Raw genomic sequence first — 17,506 nt, 5'->3', positions numbered from 1 at the left:
TTCACCCCCAAACTACGCTGTTGCACCAGTTTGCCAAAATATGCATAATTTTTCCTCTCTCCGTTGTATCTCAAATCGCCAGAGTAGGAAAGAAATCTAGAGTGAGAAGATTATAGTTGCTCCAACCCATTCTTTCCTAAACAGCTGCACACCTACCAACACGTGCATACACATACCCCGCTACAGCAGTGTCCAGATTTGAACGCTGCAGGCTGACGATTGGCCCTGACAAGCTCCCACTGGGGCAGCTAGGACAGGGGAGAGAGAAAGCAGCTGGAGGTAAACACCTGAGTTTGCTGCGTTCCTCTCCTCCTTTTCTACCTCCTGTTCCCAGCCTGCCCTTCCCCGCCTTCTCTCCCTTCCTTCAGGCCCTCGCAGTCCTCTCCCGGCTCCCCCTCCTCACCATTCTGCTCCTCTCGCCCCCTCCTTTTCCAGGCAGCTGGTAGAGGAGGCTCCGCAGCAGCTGCTGTTCCTGCGGCTGCAGCCGGGGCTGCAGGTCTCTGTCAACATCACCCCGCCCACGCCTGGTCTGGATGCTCGAGCCGCGCACTGGGCCGGGCATGAGGGCGGGGGAGAAGGTGGCGTGGCTGGGAGAGTGGAAGGAGGAGTGGGAAGGGCACAAAACCAGCTTCCCAGAGGCGGCTCGACTCCACTGCGCATCTGGGCAGGAGGGGTCTCTGGGTCAGTAGCTGGGAGGCCGCCCCAGAGACTTAGTTTCCAGCTGGCAATTCAGTGGGACCTGTTTACTGGCGCGCTGTCGTGGCCTGGGTGGCATCAGTTGGTGAGGGCAGACGCCAGCCTAGCGACACCTCCTAAGCAACCAGAGCTCAGGAAGCCAGAGAGATCCGGGAAGAAAGAGAAGCCCAGGAGGAGAAAGGGGCTCTAGGGAGCCCAGCTTCTCAGAGTTCCCTCAGGTGCTGGTGGAGACCCGTTACATGGTCGCAAGTAAGTGCCTTTTTCTTGCTGTGTGCCCAGCCCAGGATGGTGATAGGCACCATCTGCTGCCAGCCTTTCCCACCCACCCTCGCTGGCCCCACTCCATACGCACCCTTAGGGTGTCCAGCAGGAGGTTAAGATTCTAGACCTGAATTAAGAGAGCTGCTTCAAGAGCTGCAGTGGTTTGTGGATGTTTGCTCTGCACTGTACGCGTGGTCAGTTTTCTCATCCCACCAGGTAAGCTTCTGAAACCTAAATGCCCTGTTAGTGTAAAATTTCTAGAAATCCTATATGGCAATGACTGTTAGGTTACATGACACAATGATAGACTAGAAAGGAATAAAAGTTCATGGAGGGTGGAGTATATTTCTTCTAAGGAATCCTGTCTTTTATTCTAAGTTAACTTAGAGATTTGAAAATTGGTGCTTTTCATGTAAGAATCAATGGTATGAAATTAGAGGCATAGATGTGATGGGCAATGGTGTGCCCAGTTTAAATGTATGGACACTTAGGGATTGTTTGGATCAAGAAGTTTTTTGTTTTTGTGTTTGTTTTGCATTGTTTAGCTCTGTTAAGTGCATACCTTCTGGAGGTTTTCTTTTAGACGCGGTGATGTGTTCATTGTGACTCTGGTTATGTGTTGCCTGCGTTACTTAGGATCTCTCTTGAAGTAGGCTAAATGATGAATACATGTGGAATGACGCACTGATGAGCTCCCTTCATTAATGAAAATGATAGAGTCAAGTTGGATATTGGCCAGAAAAATCTCTTGAAATGTGGACGAGTTTAGGTGGTCTTTTTGTGGATATTTTTCTTCCTGGCTATTATTCAGGAGAGTAGTTTATGGCAAAATAGACGGAAGCTGGGCCCTGTAATAAACAGTCCTGGGCATGATATCTGCTATGACCAGCCCTAATTAAAGTTTTTATAATCCAGCTGCAAGGCCCATAAGGAGTAATTTGATGAGGTTACCTGGCTCATCAATGATGAGCTGGAAGTCCAATGGAGAAGATTTTGGGATTAGAATGATACAACTTGATTCCCATTTCTGTGAAAATGAAGCAAGTTATTTAACTTTTGATGAAGCTTTATTTTTCTTATTTGTAAATGACACATCAAAAAGTTACGTATCCTGGTAAGGACTAAAGGACGGAGATTACTTGAAGAGTTTTGTGAAGGTAATATCGTGTGTAACTGTTGCTTGTATAAGGAATTGTTCTGTGTTTTTATCCACTTCACTATTCTAATTCTTATTTTAAGTCTAGTTCAATATAAGAATAAAAGGACTTTGACAGCCCTCGCTAGAATGCACTAGAGGAGGTGAAATTCAAGTCCAGATCATGATCTCTTGCCACCTGTACAGTTTAAAGTATATTCTAACCTGTGAGCCTCCATCCTTGAAAAATTGTGTGCTTTGGCTAACCATTTATATTTAAAGACCTTTGAATATTCTCAAAATATGCTTTACCCTCTTTCTCTTTTTAGCTTTGAATTTTGTTTTAGGTATGTGGTCTTACTTCCTTGGGCTGGAACCATCAAATATATTGGACATTGCTGAATTTATTTGGTCCATTAATTAATAAAGGAGAAATCAAAATTTAGGCATAAATACTCTACTCTTGACTGCTGGGATTCATTAAAATCCAGCACTGGGCGAGAGGTACTGTGAGCTCCTTCTTTCCCATTGATGTATTTAAAACAATAGGAGAAAAACCTGAAATTGGACGCAGGCTCAAGAAAAGAGACCAATGGATCCCAGATATCATGGGTAGGCCCCAGGACCTGCTGCCACATATCAGTCTCCCCTGGAGAGCGGGAGGTAGAGCCAGGCACTTCGGAACTGGGCATTCTGTCTCTAGCCTCTTGTGAGAGGCTCCGGGAGGGTAGTGCTGTAGGCTCCCACTAATTTTGTCCAGGTAGGATGAATACAGATCTAAAGCACCCTGGAAATGGAAATAACAGGATTTTGCTCCATCCTTCACTTAGGGAAGAAGAACCCTAATACACCCCAGCCCTAGATCTCATTCCGACAGGATCTGTGCCACAGCTGGGAGAGTCAGAGACTGAACCACAACCCTATACCTACCACCAAAGACTCTTTCTTGAAATCTTATCATGGGAGCATTAGCATAAAAGAGATATTCTTGATTTCTGGAAGTCTGGTTCCATTATTCCTGCTAACCAGTATCAGGATTCAACAGTTGTGAGAGGACATCTGTAAACCCTGCCCACCCTGACTAGCTGTTAGCAATGCACAGTCACCCACTGTCCTATGACACCAACTTGGACAGACAGATCTCATTTTTCCCTGAGTTGGTCTCCTTCTCTTCTTTTAGCGTGGGCTAACCTAGACCAGACAAGCAAGGTCTCACCTCTGCAACACTAAAAGATGCAGCTTTTAGGGCTGGCCCGGTGCCTGAGTGGTTAGGTTCGCACGCTCCATGTTGGCAGCCCAGGGTTTTGCCAATTCAGATCCTGGGTGCAGACATGGCATCGCTTATCAGGCCATGCTGAGGCGGCATCCCACATAGCACAACCAGAAGGACCTACAACTAGAATATACAACTATGTACTGAGGGGCTTTGGGGGGGAAGAAGGAAAAAAAAAGAAGTTTGGCAACAGTTGTTAGCCCAGGTGCCAATCTTTAAAAAAAAAGATGGAACTTTTAAGGCTGAAGAGAAAGTTCTCATCCGAAGGCTTCAAGGGATGTTTTTTAGCTGGTCCATATCTCTTGGCTCACCTGGAATTATGATTTCCATGTATTTGTTCAATCACTGCTATTTATAAACCAGGCTTATTCTGGTTATACTCCACGCTGGCGGGGGAGCCTCATTGGTCCAGCAAACAGATATTCTAATTCTATACACAGTATTTGTGACTGGATGGACTGGGCCTGTTGTTGGCTGAGGATAACCTGCTCTGTGGACACCTTTGATTGTGGCAGCAGCCAGGTGCCAGACTGACTGCATCAGCATCAAACAAGAGCTTGACAAAGATGCTGAAGCTGGGCCCCCACCCAGGGAAATTCTGATTTTTAAAGTCTGAGATTAGGGCAACACGTTTCGTTTTAAACTAGAACATCAGAGGATGCCGATTTGGAGGCCATAATCCCTGGTTGAATATATGGTGTTGAGTAGAATATTCCTTTCCTTCTGCTTTACAGGCCAGAGTGAGGCTCCCAGTCCACCAGCCTCTCATTCTCTGAATTCTTACAGAGGCTGCACGGTATAAGCACCTGGTCACAGGCTGTAACTTTGGCTCAGGTCCATATCTAGTCTCGCCCTAATATGTTTCAAGGCTCCTCTCTAGTTGCTCTCCAATGTGAGAAGGGATTGGGTATCTATGTGTTGGTTCCACGTTTGAAAAGCTAGAGTAGTTTTGCGGGGTGGGTGTAGATCCTGGAAAAGCAGACCAACTCTTAAAGAGTGCTCAGGAGCAGAGGTAAATAGCCAGTTCTAAGAGACCTCCAGGGTTCCAGTGAACGTGCCAGTTCTGGAATTCTTTAAAAATTTTGTGTTCCACGGATCCAGTGGCATATAAAACCATGGGCCAAAGGTCTCACAATTGCTGATGAGTATAGAAGTTTCGTGCATAACAAGCTCGCCTTTGTATTTCTGTAGCAGGGGCAAGAATACATTCCTCCCTCTTGAGCTCTTAAATGGCCTCTGGCCAGATTCTTCTGGTCAGGGGTCTGACTGACTAGGCTGACAAGAACAGTTAGTTCTGGAAAGATTGTGGCCTTTCCCCAACATCGTTGTTTTGGTGAGCTGGACAGGCATAGCTTCGAAGTTGTTCTTATATCCATAGAAACAAGGGACCCTGCTAGTGAACCTTGAGGTTGCCATAGAGAAGCTCAAGCAGGCATACTTAAAACTGAGGCAGCTTTCCTTCAGTTTTCTGGAACCCTTCCCTGCCATCATTGCCTAACCAGCCATAGTGGGTCACCCTGGTGAGACTCCACTCCCACAGAGACATACTGTCCTGCATCCCCTCAAGGTGTTCAGACATCCCCTGGGCTTTCCTTGGGCTCATTCTTGTAAATGAATTTGAGGCCAGGTGCTAAGGCTTTGTCATATGACATTTTTGTCCAGATTTCTTCTCCTCAGTTTAAGTGGTACCTCTCTGAATGTGTGTGACCTGCACCCCTCTTCCCTGGAAAGAAGATACTTGCAAAGACCAGAGCTCCTGATTACTTTGATGAACCAGCCCCAGAATCCAAGTTTACCAGATTTGGGAAGGAGTTCGGTTCTCAAAAGAGAAGAGATAGTACCTGTCCCTTTGAATTTTTGCTGGTGCTCATTTATTTACAAGGCTGTGTTTCTAGTTTTTGAATCCAGAAGAAGGCCTGGATTAAAATTTTAAGAAATATAATCAAAACAAAACAACAATGCATATTTATGTTTTTGAGAAAGTTACTTATTTACATTTTTCCTCTGCAAGATGCCATACTAGGAATGTGGTGTCTGAAATTGTCAGAGTGAGGGAGTTAAGTCCAAAATTAAGTGGCTATATTGAAGCCCAAATAGGCTGACCTGAGAGCAGAACACGGCTACAGGCAGAATTCAGATAGAGGGACAAAGGAGAAGAAGTCAGTTAAGCCAGGCGAGATAACTGTATGCCAGGGAGAAGTAAAAGAGTGGGAGTCAGATAACCAAAGCTGAACAGGAGGCGAGCAGCTTAAGTGGGAAAATCATCCAAAAGCAGAAAGCCAAGTAGGCTGAAGTCAAGGGGAACAGACAGCTGCAAAATTCCAGGTGGATTGGTGTCATTCTGGTTGATATGTCCTTCATTCCCAAGACTTCAGTGTATAAAGCTTCCATTTCTAGATTTTAGTAATACATGTACATGGTAAATTATGGTCAAGTAGCATAGAAATATTAACCAGAAAGCGACAGAATCGCCTGACTCCTCTTCAGTCCCTCGCCATAAATGTAGCAGTTTACTTCCTTCCACAGGGGAATCATTATGCATGCGCTGGCATATATAGCGTTATGTATATAATGCTTACAAAACATTTTATTGAAAGGTAAACAATGCAAGCCATTCTCACCATTACATTTTTCACTAAATAATTTATTTTTGGAATCTTTCCACATGAACACAGACATCTCTGTCTCCTTCCTCATTATTAGTAAGTAGTGTTCCATGATAGCAACATACTGGAATTTATGGTACGTATGGTGGACACTGATTGTTTCCAGTCTTTGAAATTGAAAATATGTTGTGATTAACATCTTTGCAAACATGACTTCTCAAACTTCAGCAAGAATATTCGTAGGGCAGTTTAATTGCTGGGTCAAAGAGCACGTGCAACTTTATTTTAGGAACTATTGCCAAGCAGTTCTTCAGAAAAAAAATGTGCTTATTTACACTCTCAATTGAATTATGTGAGGGCTCCCATTGCTTCCATATCCCGGCCTGCCAAAAGTGGCATCCATTAAGAAGAATCTGAATTATGTCTTTAGAGCTTTACTATTAAAATTATTGACTGTTTTACTCTTATCCATATCTCTCAGAATTTCATGAGTTTCAGTCATCTTTTCTAATAGCCTTCTGCTTCCTGAAAGACAATGACTATATTTTCATATCCTTGATAAGAAAAAAAGCAATGCAGCTAATATTTGAGTTGTAAACCCTGGAGGTAAAAAAGATGATAGTCAGAGAGCTCTAGGGGAAAAGGCTCTGCATCAGAGAATTCAGCTGTGAGTCATCGCAGAATGTGGGAAAGACGAACTAAAGCCGTAATGTATCCATGAAGTGCAGTCAAGGGACCCCGGTAAACAAAAATGTCAGTCTAAATTGGTCCTTTCACTAAAGCAGGTGTGGGTCCTACATTCTCAACAACATGGTCCCGTTTAATGATCATGTTAACTCTTCCTCCTTCATCTATGCGTGCAGCACCTTCTAGTCCCAAGTTAACTTGTTTACCAGTCTTGTCAGTACCATCACTACTTTTCTTGTTTGTTTTATCTGAATATGATTGGTGCAATAGGCTTGATGCATTGTCCATGTATGATAGACAGTATAATTGTTTCAAAATAGCTTAGAAACTGAGAAGTCATTTTACCCCTTATTTCTTATTCCATGTCAGAGTGAAATTGACATTTGAGATAATATCCTTATTCTATGGATCCACTTTCCTATATTTTTTTGCTTCATTTTTCTTAATTGATATTGTCTTGCTCTATGATCTGCAGTCTTTTAAGCTACCCTGAATATTTTGGTAAATTCATTAGGAGAACAAATAAATATATATTATCTGATACAGAGTAGAACATTTCAAAATTCTCTTTGGCAAATAAATCTGTCATCTGATTCCCATGCCTAGGATCGACTCCAGCTTCCCAGAAAGCAGAGAAGTTGATTGTTTAGATGCTGTAGTTTCAGTTCCCTAAGGTGGGAAAAAATGAAAGTGGGGAGGCTAGAGCCAGCTTGGTGGCATAGTGGTTAAGTTTGTGCACTCCACTTCGGTGACCCCGGGTTCACGGGTTCGGATCCTGAGCACAGACCTACACACCGATCATCAAGCCATTCTGAGATGGCATCCCACATACAAAATAGAGGCAGATTGGCACGGATGTTAGCTCAGGACAACTCTTCCTCAAGCAAGAAAAGGAAGATTGGCATGGGCGTTAGCTCAGGACCACTCTTCCTCAAGCAAGAAGAGGAAGATTGGCTACAGATGTTAGCTCAGGGCCACTCTTCCTCACCAAAAGAGAAAGAAAGAAAGTGAGGAGGCTCCTATGTGTGCAAAATCTGTCTCCACAGCCTGACTGCATTATTGGCAGGCTCTGCTCTGGGAATCAAACTGAGGGACAAGGGAAGCAATACAGAGTGGGAAAAGGAGAGAGGAAAAACATTGACTTCTGACATCCTGTTTCTTCCCTGCCCTTCATTATCACTAAGAAGATGCAGCTGCAGTTGCTGATACAGAATACTGTCCACACAACCTCTTCCCTGGGAGCTAGGCTACAGAGAGGCCAAGCATTGGCTGGCTGATTGGGTGGCTATGTCATCCAATGCAGGATGCTTTTGAAAAAGGAAAGAGAATGCTATTAATAATTAGTTCTCAACAACAAACATAAACTCAAACTGTCCTCAGAACCTGTGACTTCTACTCATACTACTTATAGGATATTGGATGGGTTGGAAATAAGAGGAAATAGTGGAAGGAAAAAGATAGATTCATTGTCTTGGAGGGAACTGGGAGCAACAGGATAAGGTGCATGTCCCAGTTGCGTTTCTTTGATTTCAAACTTTAGAGCTGTTTTGCACCAGGGCCTCTGTGGCAGAATGGCAACATCTGTAAGGTCATTGCCAAACAGGCACCCAGAGAATGAGGAAAATTCTGGAGCTGAGAGAGAGAGGGTGCCCGAAGAGGTGAAAAGAATGTGGATCTTCTGGATAAGTGATGTTCTAAAGCAGATATTGCCTCAGCCATTCCAGTATATGCTTCATCTCTCATACTAAGCATATCGGACAAGAAAAAAGCAACCAAAGAGGGGCCGGCTCCGTGGCCGAGTGGTTAAGTTCATGCACTCCGCTGCGGTGGCCCAGGGTTCAGATCCTGGGCGCTGACATGGCACTGCTCATCAGGCCACGTTGAGGTGGTGTCCCACATCCCACAACTAGAAGGGCCTGCAACTAAGATATACAACTATATACAGGGGGGTTTGGGGAGATAAAGCACAAAAAAAAAAAAAAAGATTAGCATCAGTTGTTAGCCCAGGTGCCAATCTTAAAAAAAAAAAAAAGCAACCAAAGAAAATATAATGGTTTCTCTACTTGCTTTATAGAGGTGGTTGGATGAAGCTTGGCTATCAGCCAAAGGAATCTTTCTGTCTGGCAGGCTGCATTAGGTTCATCTCAAGGGGCTCAAGATACTCTGAAAATTATCTGTCTGGGTTGGGCTGCTGGCTCCTAGATTTTCAATATTAGCACCAGGAGAGTCCTAATATGCAGTCAAGAGCTGGTATAATTCCAATCAGCTGCACTGAGAGGATTTTCTTTCCCTGCAGCTCTCAGTACCAGGTTGTTGATCAGAAGCCACCATCCTCTCACCTTCTCTATCTTCTCAGAAGCCCAGGATTCATGAACTGCACGTTTAACACTGTCATATCTGGTCAGCCACCTAGAGTCTGGTACACTATTGAAGCTCTTGTGCCCAGCTCAAGCTAACCCAGAGTCAGACTAGGTGCTACAGGTTTAGAGCTGGCCTAATATGATAACTGGTCCAGCACTCTGTCAACTGGTCACAGATTTAGGGATTGGTTTGCGGATCTTTGAGCTTAGTTCTGCTGCTCAGAGGCTGGGCAACAGTGAAGGGTCCAAGGAAATCCAACAGTCTCACTGCTGGTTAAGAGGATGCTCAGGGCGGTCAGGTGGTTGTGAATGGTCCCTGAGAGCTCCAGGGAGAGTATCAGTTCGGGATGTTTTTAAACATATATTGAGATCAGGTCTTGCTTCTCAGGGGAGCCAGTTGCATCAGGGACGTCACAATTGAAGGCAAGTTACAGAGTCTGGTTGCCTGACAGAGCCCGCTTGCATTCCCCTGGGAAGGGGCAAGGGTACTTTTCTTTCACTTGTTGAGCCCTAACATGGCCACTAGCCAGCAATTTTTGGTCAAGGATCTGACAGACTGGGTTCACCAGAAATACAAGTCTAGGAAGATCTTGGATCCTTTACAATTTGCTCATTTTGTTGGAGTAACAAGGGGTAATTCAGAAATTCTAGAGGCCAACTTCACAAAGCAGTAGAAGTTTTGAGAACATCTGGAGAAATTGAGGACACTGAGTGGTTTAGAATGTTGGGTGAGACCACTTTCCCAGATTCACTGGTAGGGAACCAAGTCCTTTGTTGGCTTAGAAGGTCTAGTAGGAATATTTAAGGCAGAATCAGTTTTACTTTTGTGTTCCTGGCAACGTCACTTTCTGTTGGCTTTATCACTGTCATAATGGCATTTGTTAGTGAGGCAGGTGACCCTCATGGGGTTCCTGTCCTCAATGACCTGCATCCCTTCCTCGTGTTTCAGCTGCCACTCAGCTTTCCTTCTGTTCGTTGTTCTTCATAAATTTGCAATCAGAGGCGGATAGGGAGACTGCTATCTGACACTGGTTGTGAACTTCTAATCCTATTGCATATATTGACTGTGTCATTCTGAAGCTTAATGTTCTAGACTGCTCTCTCTCCTTAAGAAGAGAGACATTAATGTTTTCAGGTTATTGACAAATTTGACAAACACTCTGTAGAGTCCAGGTTCACCAGTATTGGAGATGATTTTAAGTTCAGTCTCTGTTGCTCTTGAAACAATAATTTTCAGAAAGGGCCAAGATGTCTTGGTTCTTATTTGTTTACAAATCTGTCTCCTATTGTCCTTAAATTCAGTGGCTATATTTTATTAACATTTCCAGCACTGCTGCCTGGCACAGTGCTTGGCACTTAATAAGTTTATGTTCCAGAAATAATTGCTAAATAGATGAATGCCCAAAGTAAACACTGTGGTTAAACTCATTACCAAAATGCCATTCAAACTGCAGGAATGATCTTTTAAGAAAAATACTTGTAGCGCACTTTTTAAAATATATCCAGAATTAAATGTTAAAATATAGAAGTATAAATAAAAATAAGTACATATGATTATATATGTATTTTGGAGAGTCTTACTTGTTTCCAACTCTTCCTGCCAGATAGCAATTCCAATAATGTGTTCCTAGGTGTGTGAAGTGGTTAGGACAAGGGAACTAAGGAAGAACAGAGTTGACCAATCAGATAATCTGAAGCCACCAAACAGCCCTGAACTGGGACTCAGATTAAGTCAACCCTATGTTAGGGACATATATTGAGGAGCCTTAGCCGAAATTGGCTAAACTCTGGACAGAACACAATTGCAGAGAATGGAAAGACAAGAGCCATAAATCAAAAGTATTTAAGTCAGGAGAGAGTAAAACAGGGGGCCGGCGCCATGGCTGAGTGGTAAGTTCGTGAGCTCTGCTTCGGCAGCCCAGGGTTTCACCAGTTCGAATCCTGGGTGCGGACACGGCACCGCTCATCAAGCCATGCTCAGGCAGCGTCCCACATGCCACAACTAGAAGGACCTACAACTAAAAATACACAACTATATACCAGGGGGCTTTTTGGAGAAAAAAGAAAAATAAAATCTTAAAAAAAAAGAGTAAAACAAACTCAGGAGCAAGAAAAAGAGTTGGAATATAGAAAGTGATAGCCGCACTTAGACTAAAGAGATGCAAGAAAAGCAGAATCCAGGAATATAAATTAGCTATGCAGTAAATAGAGCGAAGCCTGAGCCACTTTTGGAGACTAGAGCTTGTATGCTCATAGGCGCACCTGGCTGTTTTCTATCTGATGTTAGATCTGTCCACGCAGCTGCCTTTCAATCAGTCCTCCCATCCAGAAATAGTTCTACCGTATTGGGGCTTTAAGTCGTCAAGTAATAATTGTGACATATTTTGAATTATACTTATAATAAAAAGAAATATCATCAGCGTCTTCCAAACCTGACTGGAATCTGGGAATCTAAAGAATGGTATATTCTGCCTTATTTATCCAGGAGTCATCATTCATCGATCTCAACCCTTCAAAGTCTATCTCAGGATAAGAAAATAATGGGACTTGGGGAGAGGGAGGAGGGAGAAGGTTTACGAAGAGCCAAAGCTTTCATAGTATGGTGGATTTTTTTTTCCATTGGAGATCTTGGGCTGCCGCTCATGGCCTTTTGTTATGGCGTTTACACCTAGCAAGTTAGACACAATTTTTAGAAGAGGAAGCAGATAGAAGCAAGCAACTTAAAAACAGCAAGAATAAAATCCAAAAGTCTGGTGATAAAAGAGATACAAATAAATAAAACAGAACAAAATGTAAATAAAAAACAGAACTCTGAGCTTAAAAAATTATTTAAGGATGTCACAGTCTTGCAGTTGATTGTTGTAGTTGGATATTATTACTTTGATTTATCAGTGAGAAATTAAATTATATCCTGCATATTCTCTTTGTAAATTCTGAGAAATAAGGCAGTAATCTCAATTAAAAAGATGGCTAAACATAATAATACCATGTTTTAAAGGATTAAACATAGTAACAGCTAGCATTTCTTGAGTGTGTAGTAGCTGGGAGACACTGTTCTAGGGGCTTTCTATATATTAACTCACTCAATGCTCATATTACTCTATGAGATAAGTGCTCTTATCATTCCCATTTTATAGTTGAAGAAAGTGAGGTGTAGAGAGAGTAAGTGCCTTGCTCAGCATCACCTGTAGGAAGTGCAAAAGCTTGGATTTGAATCCAGACAGTCTAGCTCCAAAACCAAACTCTTTGTCAAATATTTATTATAACATATTTCAAATTATAGAAAAGTTGACAGAACTGTACAATGAACACTCATACACTCAACGCCTAGAGCCTTCAATTGTCATTTTATAATATTTACTTTATCACATCTCTTTGCATTCTTCAAACCATCCATCATTGTTTTCTTATTTTTTGATGCCTTTCAAAAGAAGTTGCACACACCAGTAAGCCTCACCCATAAACACTTCATAATGCATATAGTTAACTAGAGTTCAGTTTTGTTTTTGTGCTTTTTAAAGGTAAAACAAAGTAAAACGCACAAACCACATGGGTACCAATCTGTTTTCATAAATGGACACAGTTGTGTGATCCAAACCCCTACCAGGGGTTCAGAACGTTCCATTATCCCTCCCAGTCAATTCCTGCTCTGCTGCTAGAGATTAGTTTTGTCTGTTCTAGCAAGCACTTCATTTAAAGTAGATCGGATAGTTGGTAATGTTTCGTGTAAGGCTTCTTTCACTTAGCATAAGGTTTTTGGACTCGGTCATTTTTATGTGTATCAGTAGTTCATTCACTTTTATTGCTGAATTGTCTTCTATTGTATAAATATACCACAGCTTTTACTTTGCTATCTCTTTTCTTGATGGGCACCTGAACTTCTTCCAGTTTTTTGGGAATTTTGCTTTATGTGATTTTTACATTTTCCCACATGTTTATCATTTCTCTTTCCTTTCATTACTTCTTTAAGATCTAAATTTCCATCTGAAAATAGCTTAATTTTCTCTGCATTCTTGAAGTATACTTTTGCTGTATGTGGAATTCTAGCTTAACATTGTTTTGTTTCTTTCAACACTTTAAAGACATTGTTACACTGTCTTCTGGTTTCTGGGTTTTTTTGCGATGAGAAGCCACTGATCATTCTTATTGTTGTTCCCTAATATATAATATAGTATTTTTCTTTAAGTGCTTTCAATATTTTGCCTATAGTATGCCTTATTAATATTTGACCTATGTGATTTAAACCATCTATTAGTAGTTATATGTAAAATTTCTTGCTTTCTAAACTATTTTTTTTATCACCAATGCTAAATGATAGGTGGGCTATCTTTCAGTGGACTGTCTTTGAAATCATTCTATAAAGAATTTCGCACATTTTGCAAATACACATGATCTTCTGCACTCCCTTGGTTTCAGCCATTTATATATCCATATAACTATATAACCATGTACAATATGTATATACATATATATACGCACACACTCATATATACACATACCTTTCTGTATATATAAAACATATACACATACATATAGAGTTTAATTATCTTTATTAAGCTCCAGATCCATATTTCCAATTAATTTCTGAATTTTTACTCTTGGTTATTTCAGATGCACCTCAAACCTGAAAAATACAAAACATTATCTTTCCCTCCCCTAATCTCTAAACTGGCACTTCTCCCATATTCCATATTCTCTATATGGTATAACAGTCAGTCATACAATCCAGATCTTATAGACGTCACTGACAGAACCCGTGATCTGTGTACAAGGTTAGGAATCAAGTACTAGGTGTTTTCTTAATTTATAAAGATATTGAGAAGCACATCATTTCCTAGCTAACACTTATTTCTATTTTAAAATCATTCTACACGCATGTACTTTTAAAAGGCCATAGGATTACAGAAGCATAAAAAATTAACAGCCGTTCCTTGTATACATGCCATATATATTTTTTCAGCGGCTGCACCTGAGATACGTGTTGACTGCTTCTATTCTTAGCTATGAAAATACTGCTCTGAACAAACTTGTGTATATAAATTGTTTTGATGTGTACCCATGGGGTAAGTTCTTGTTGCTCAAATTGCTAGGGTAAGAGATACACATTTTCATTTAGAGAACTAATGCCAGATTTCCATCTAGAATAGTTGTACCAGTTTATACTACCAAAAATGTTTATGAATGCTTATTTTCTGACCTCCTAGCCAGGAATATGCTTCATTAAACTAGGACTTTCATTTTAAATTATGATAAATAAATTCACTTATGCTTTCCTTTATAAGTTTTATTGTTTCTTTAATTTTAATTTTATTTTGCGTATAAGTCATTGAGCTATCTAAAATTTATTTGGATACAGAAAGTATATGGAGCCAAGGATAACAAGAGCTGCCCAATTCTGAACCTCCCACATATGCTCTACAAACATTACAGTACAAAAAGAAAACTATTGAAACCACACAAAACCCACACCATCACCATAACTAGAAGGCAGAGAATGCCCAAACTTCAAAATGCCTGAAAAGGAAAAGTAAAACCAAATCTCTTTGCACTCTCTCTCGCACTTCAAAGACTTTATGGAAAATGGGGCCTAAATTTGATTTAAAATGATGGACAGAAAAAGAATGCTCACCCTAATGGTGAAAATACTGAAGAAACAAGCATTTTCCATAAACTTCCTTGTATCCATTATTGAATAGCTTCTATCTTTCCACTCTGATTTGAAATAAACTACTAATTTTTTACGTAGATTCTATATCATAATAATGCTTCAAATTATGCTTAATGACGGTAACAAATCAACCTGAGAGAAATGAAACCATGTGATAAAATTCATCTCTTAATAATCCTAAATCTGGGCATCTACAGAAAAAAAGAGGAGGAGAGACAACTAAGTCGCAGCCAAGATCACAGCCAATATCACACGGCTGAATTACTCCAGCAGATGTCAATAATATCTCCTCAAACCACCAAAAGTATAGCACTGGACACTGTTACTGGCTCTGTTGCTACCATCACTCCCCAAACTGTTGAAAGTTGTTGCAGAAGCTTCTGCTTCCCTTGCAAAAATGGATTCGCCACTGCCCCTCTTATTTTGTGTCATTAAATCCAAATTGGAAATCTTGAGCTAATGCATTTGATTGGCTTGGCCAAGGTTGTGTGGTCACTTCTTAGATCCATGAGATCCTGGAAAAGTCATTATCTGAATTATCTGGTCCTTTCCACTGCTGTTGCAGGAGTTATCCCACCATGATTCATACAATAACAAATTCCCTGAATCTATATAGAGGATCACTGTGCTAGGCAGCACTTCCTCCATTCCGAATTAATGTCCACTATGCTTGCTCACCTTCAATTTTACAAGATATTTGACTTTGACAACATTGATATAAAGAAATTTTCCAGACAGCCCCACCTGACATCAACGTGTCAGCTACTCAGTGATGCAAACTGGCGGATAACTTTTCCCAGGAAGCCCGTTGGTTTTTGAATATCTCTAAAGTAGCCATGCTGAGGTATCAGTTGTTTACAGTTGTAGAAAATTTAAAGCTTGTAAGCACTTTTGTGGTGTAGTTTAAAGGAACTCAAATTTAGACAAACCTGGTTAGCATTTATCTTCACCACTTAACTAGGTATACAATGATGGAGAAGTCATGAAACTCAGCAATCTCTGTTTCCTGGTTTGTAAAATGGTGATCACAAGGATGATATGTGAGAATATGAGATAATAGAATTAGAAACATCTAGTCCAGTGCCTTGCAAATGATAGTCACTCAGTAAGTGTGCCCATAATTATAATTGCCATAATTATGATAAATATTGGCGGCTTGTGCTCAAATGCTTGAAATTTGTTTTAAAGAAAATATTTTTCCTATAAAAATGCACCTCTTTTCCCCATACTGATGCTGGTTCTGCTACTTTCAACTTATGTCCAAGAGAAATGGCTTGGACTTTAATCAACAATATAAAATATTAGTATAACTGGAACTTGTTAGAGTATGACTTTGACTTTGATACTATTCTTGCCAAAAACTTACTTTAGCTATTCGATTTTTTAGAAAGGCATTCTAATGGACAGATTAACTATTAATCTTTCTATATTTTTCAGTCTTTAGCGCTGTATTAAGATCACTCACCGGAAAGCATAGTGCCTGAACTATATTATATAAATTCCCCACAGAAATGCATTTATTGAATTATGATTTAATGATTAATAATTTACAATCTGCACTCAGCCATCTAGAAATCTGATGCAAGCCAGTTCCATTTGATAAGTGCTTGCATTTCTTTTTCATATCATAGAAGACAACACCCACTATCCATTCATTCACCTAGTCAACAACCTAGAGTGGTTTCATTCAACATCAGATTTATCACTAAAGAAGTCTTCTGGGATAACTGATGGGTTAGGAGAAAGAATTAGCACTGACAAAGTCAGTACTATTGTCTAGGCTTTTTGTGTATGATCTGTTTTAATCTTTATGACCTTGAAAGATACATGAGGGATTCCAAAGTTTACATATGAGGAAAGATGACTCATGCTATGCTATTTAGGTCTCATAGCTAGTAGGTGGCAAAATGAAGAATCAAAGATCATTGTGCTATGGAGTGATGAAAAAAAAAAGCAAGATTATTTTTGGACTATGCAGTAAGGAGACTGGCTGGCAAATTGAATTTTGAGGTTTCACTGGAAAGTATCCAGGAATATTTTAATTAATGGCAGCACTTTTGTAATAAGTTTGCAACATCCCTTGGTATCTACTTCTAAGGATAATATTTTTTACATACATAAGCTTAATAATGTTTGTTAGTATTTAGAATCAATCCCTAAAAATACAAGATATAAGAAATACTTTTATTGCAATCTGAAAAGGTAGATGTAAATTGCTTTTGGTTGTGTTATCAATGCTGCATAGGTTTAGTTTAGCTAATATTTAGCCCAAATTTTTAGGTCATGTGATACTCTGTGAAAATTCAATCCATAGATTTTAAGATGGGAAAGTTCTAAAATTACAGGGTTGCAACCAATCAATGTTTGGATCCATATAAATCATTCTACCCAACTGTCAACAAGTCCATGCTTCCACGTTGCTAGTTACGGGGAAGAATTACTGTCCAAATCAACTTATTCTATTTTTTGACAGCTATTTAGAAAGTCGCTTATTATCTTGAGCCAAATCTATTCTGGCTTTAGCTCCCTGATCCTAGTTCCTCTTTTTTTTTAAATAAATAATATATAAGTCTAATTTCTCTTCCACATGAGAATAGTTCAGATACTTGGAAACGATAATGTTCTACTTCAATCTTTTCTGCTTCAACTAATATATCCTCCATTCCTTTAACTGATCTATAGATGGTGTGATTTGAGTCTAATCAACATTCTGCTCCTATCTGAAGACCCTCCAGTTTACATACATGCACATACATGTCTTTTGGATATGGTCGTGAGTTACAGCAGAACAGGAAAAGACTGCCTCCTTCATCTTCCTTC

At 40.4% G+C, this 17,506-nt stretch overlaps 1 protein-coding gene across 2 annotated transcripts in view; it reads left to right on the top strand.

The window, feature by feature from the left end:
- The first annotated feature begins 433 nt into the window (after positions 1-433).
- The window catches only part of SCN7A (sodium voltage-gated channel alpha subunit 7), an 86,677-nt gene continuing 69,604 nt past the window's right edge, over positions 434-17,506 (top strand). The window contains exon 1 of one of the 2 annotated variants that reach the window (XM_014732516.3): positions 434-945. In XM_014732516.3, coding sequence (XP_014588002.2) covers positions 936-945 — 10 coding nt within the window. In that variant the 5' untranslated portion in view covers positions 434-935. Of the gene's footprint in view, positions 1,174-17,506 lie in introns of both variants that reach the window. The other variant, XM_023623077.2, reaches the window with a different exon arrangement.

Source organism: Equus caballus, chromosome 18, assembly GCF_041296265.1.
Source record: "Equus caballus isolate H_3958 breed thoroughbred chromosome 18, TB-T2T, whole genome shotgun sequence".
Classification (NCBI taxonomy): Eukaryota; Metazoa; Chordata; class Mammalia; order Perissodactyla; family Equidae; genus Equus; species Equus caballus.
Note: the sequence above shows the minus strand (reverse complement) of the source record. Positions and strands in the feature narration are given on the sequence as shown.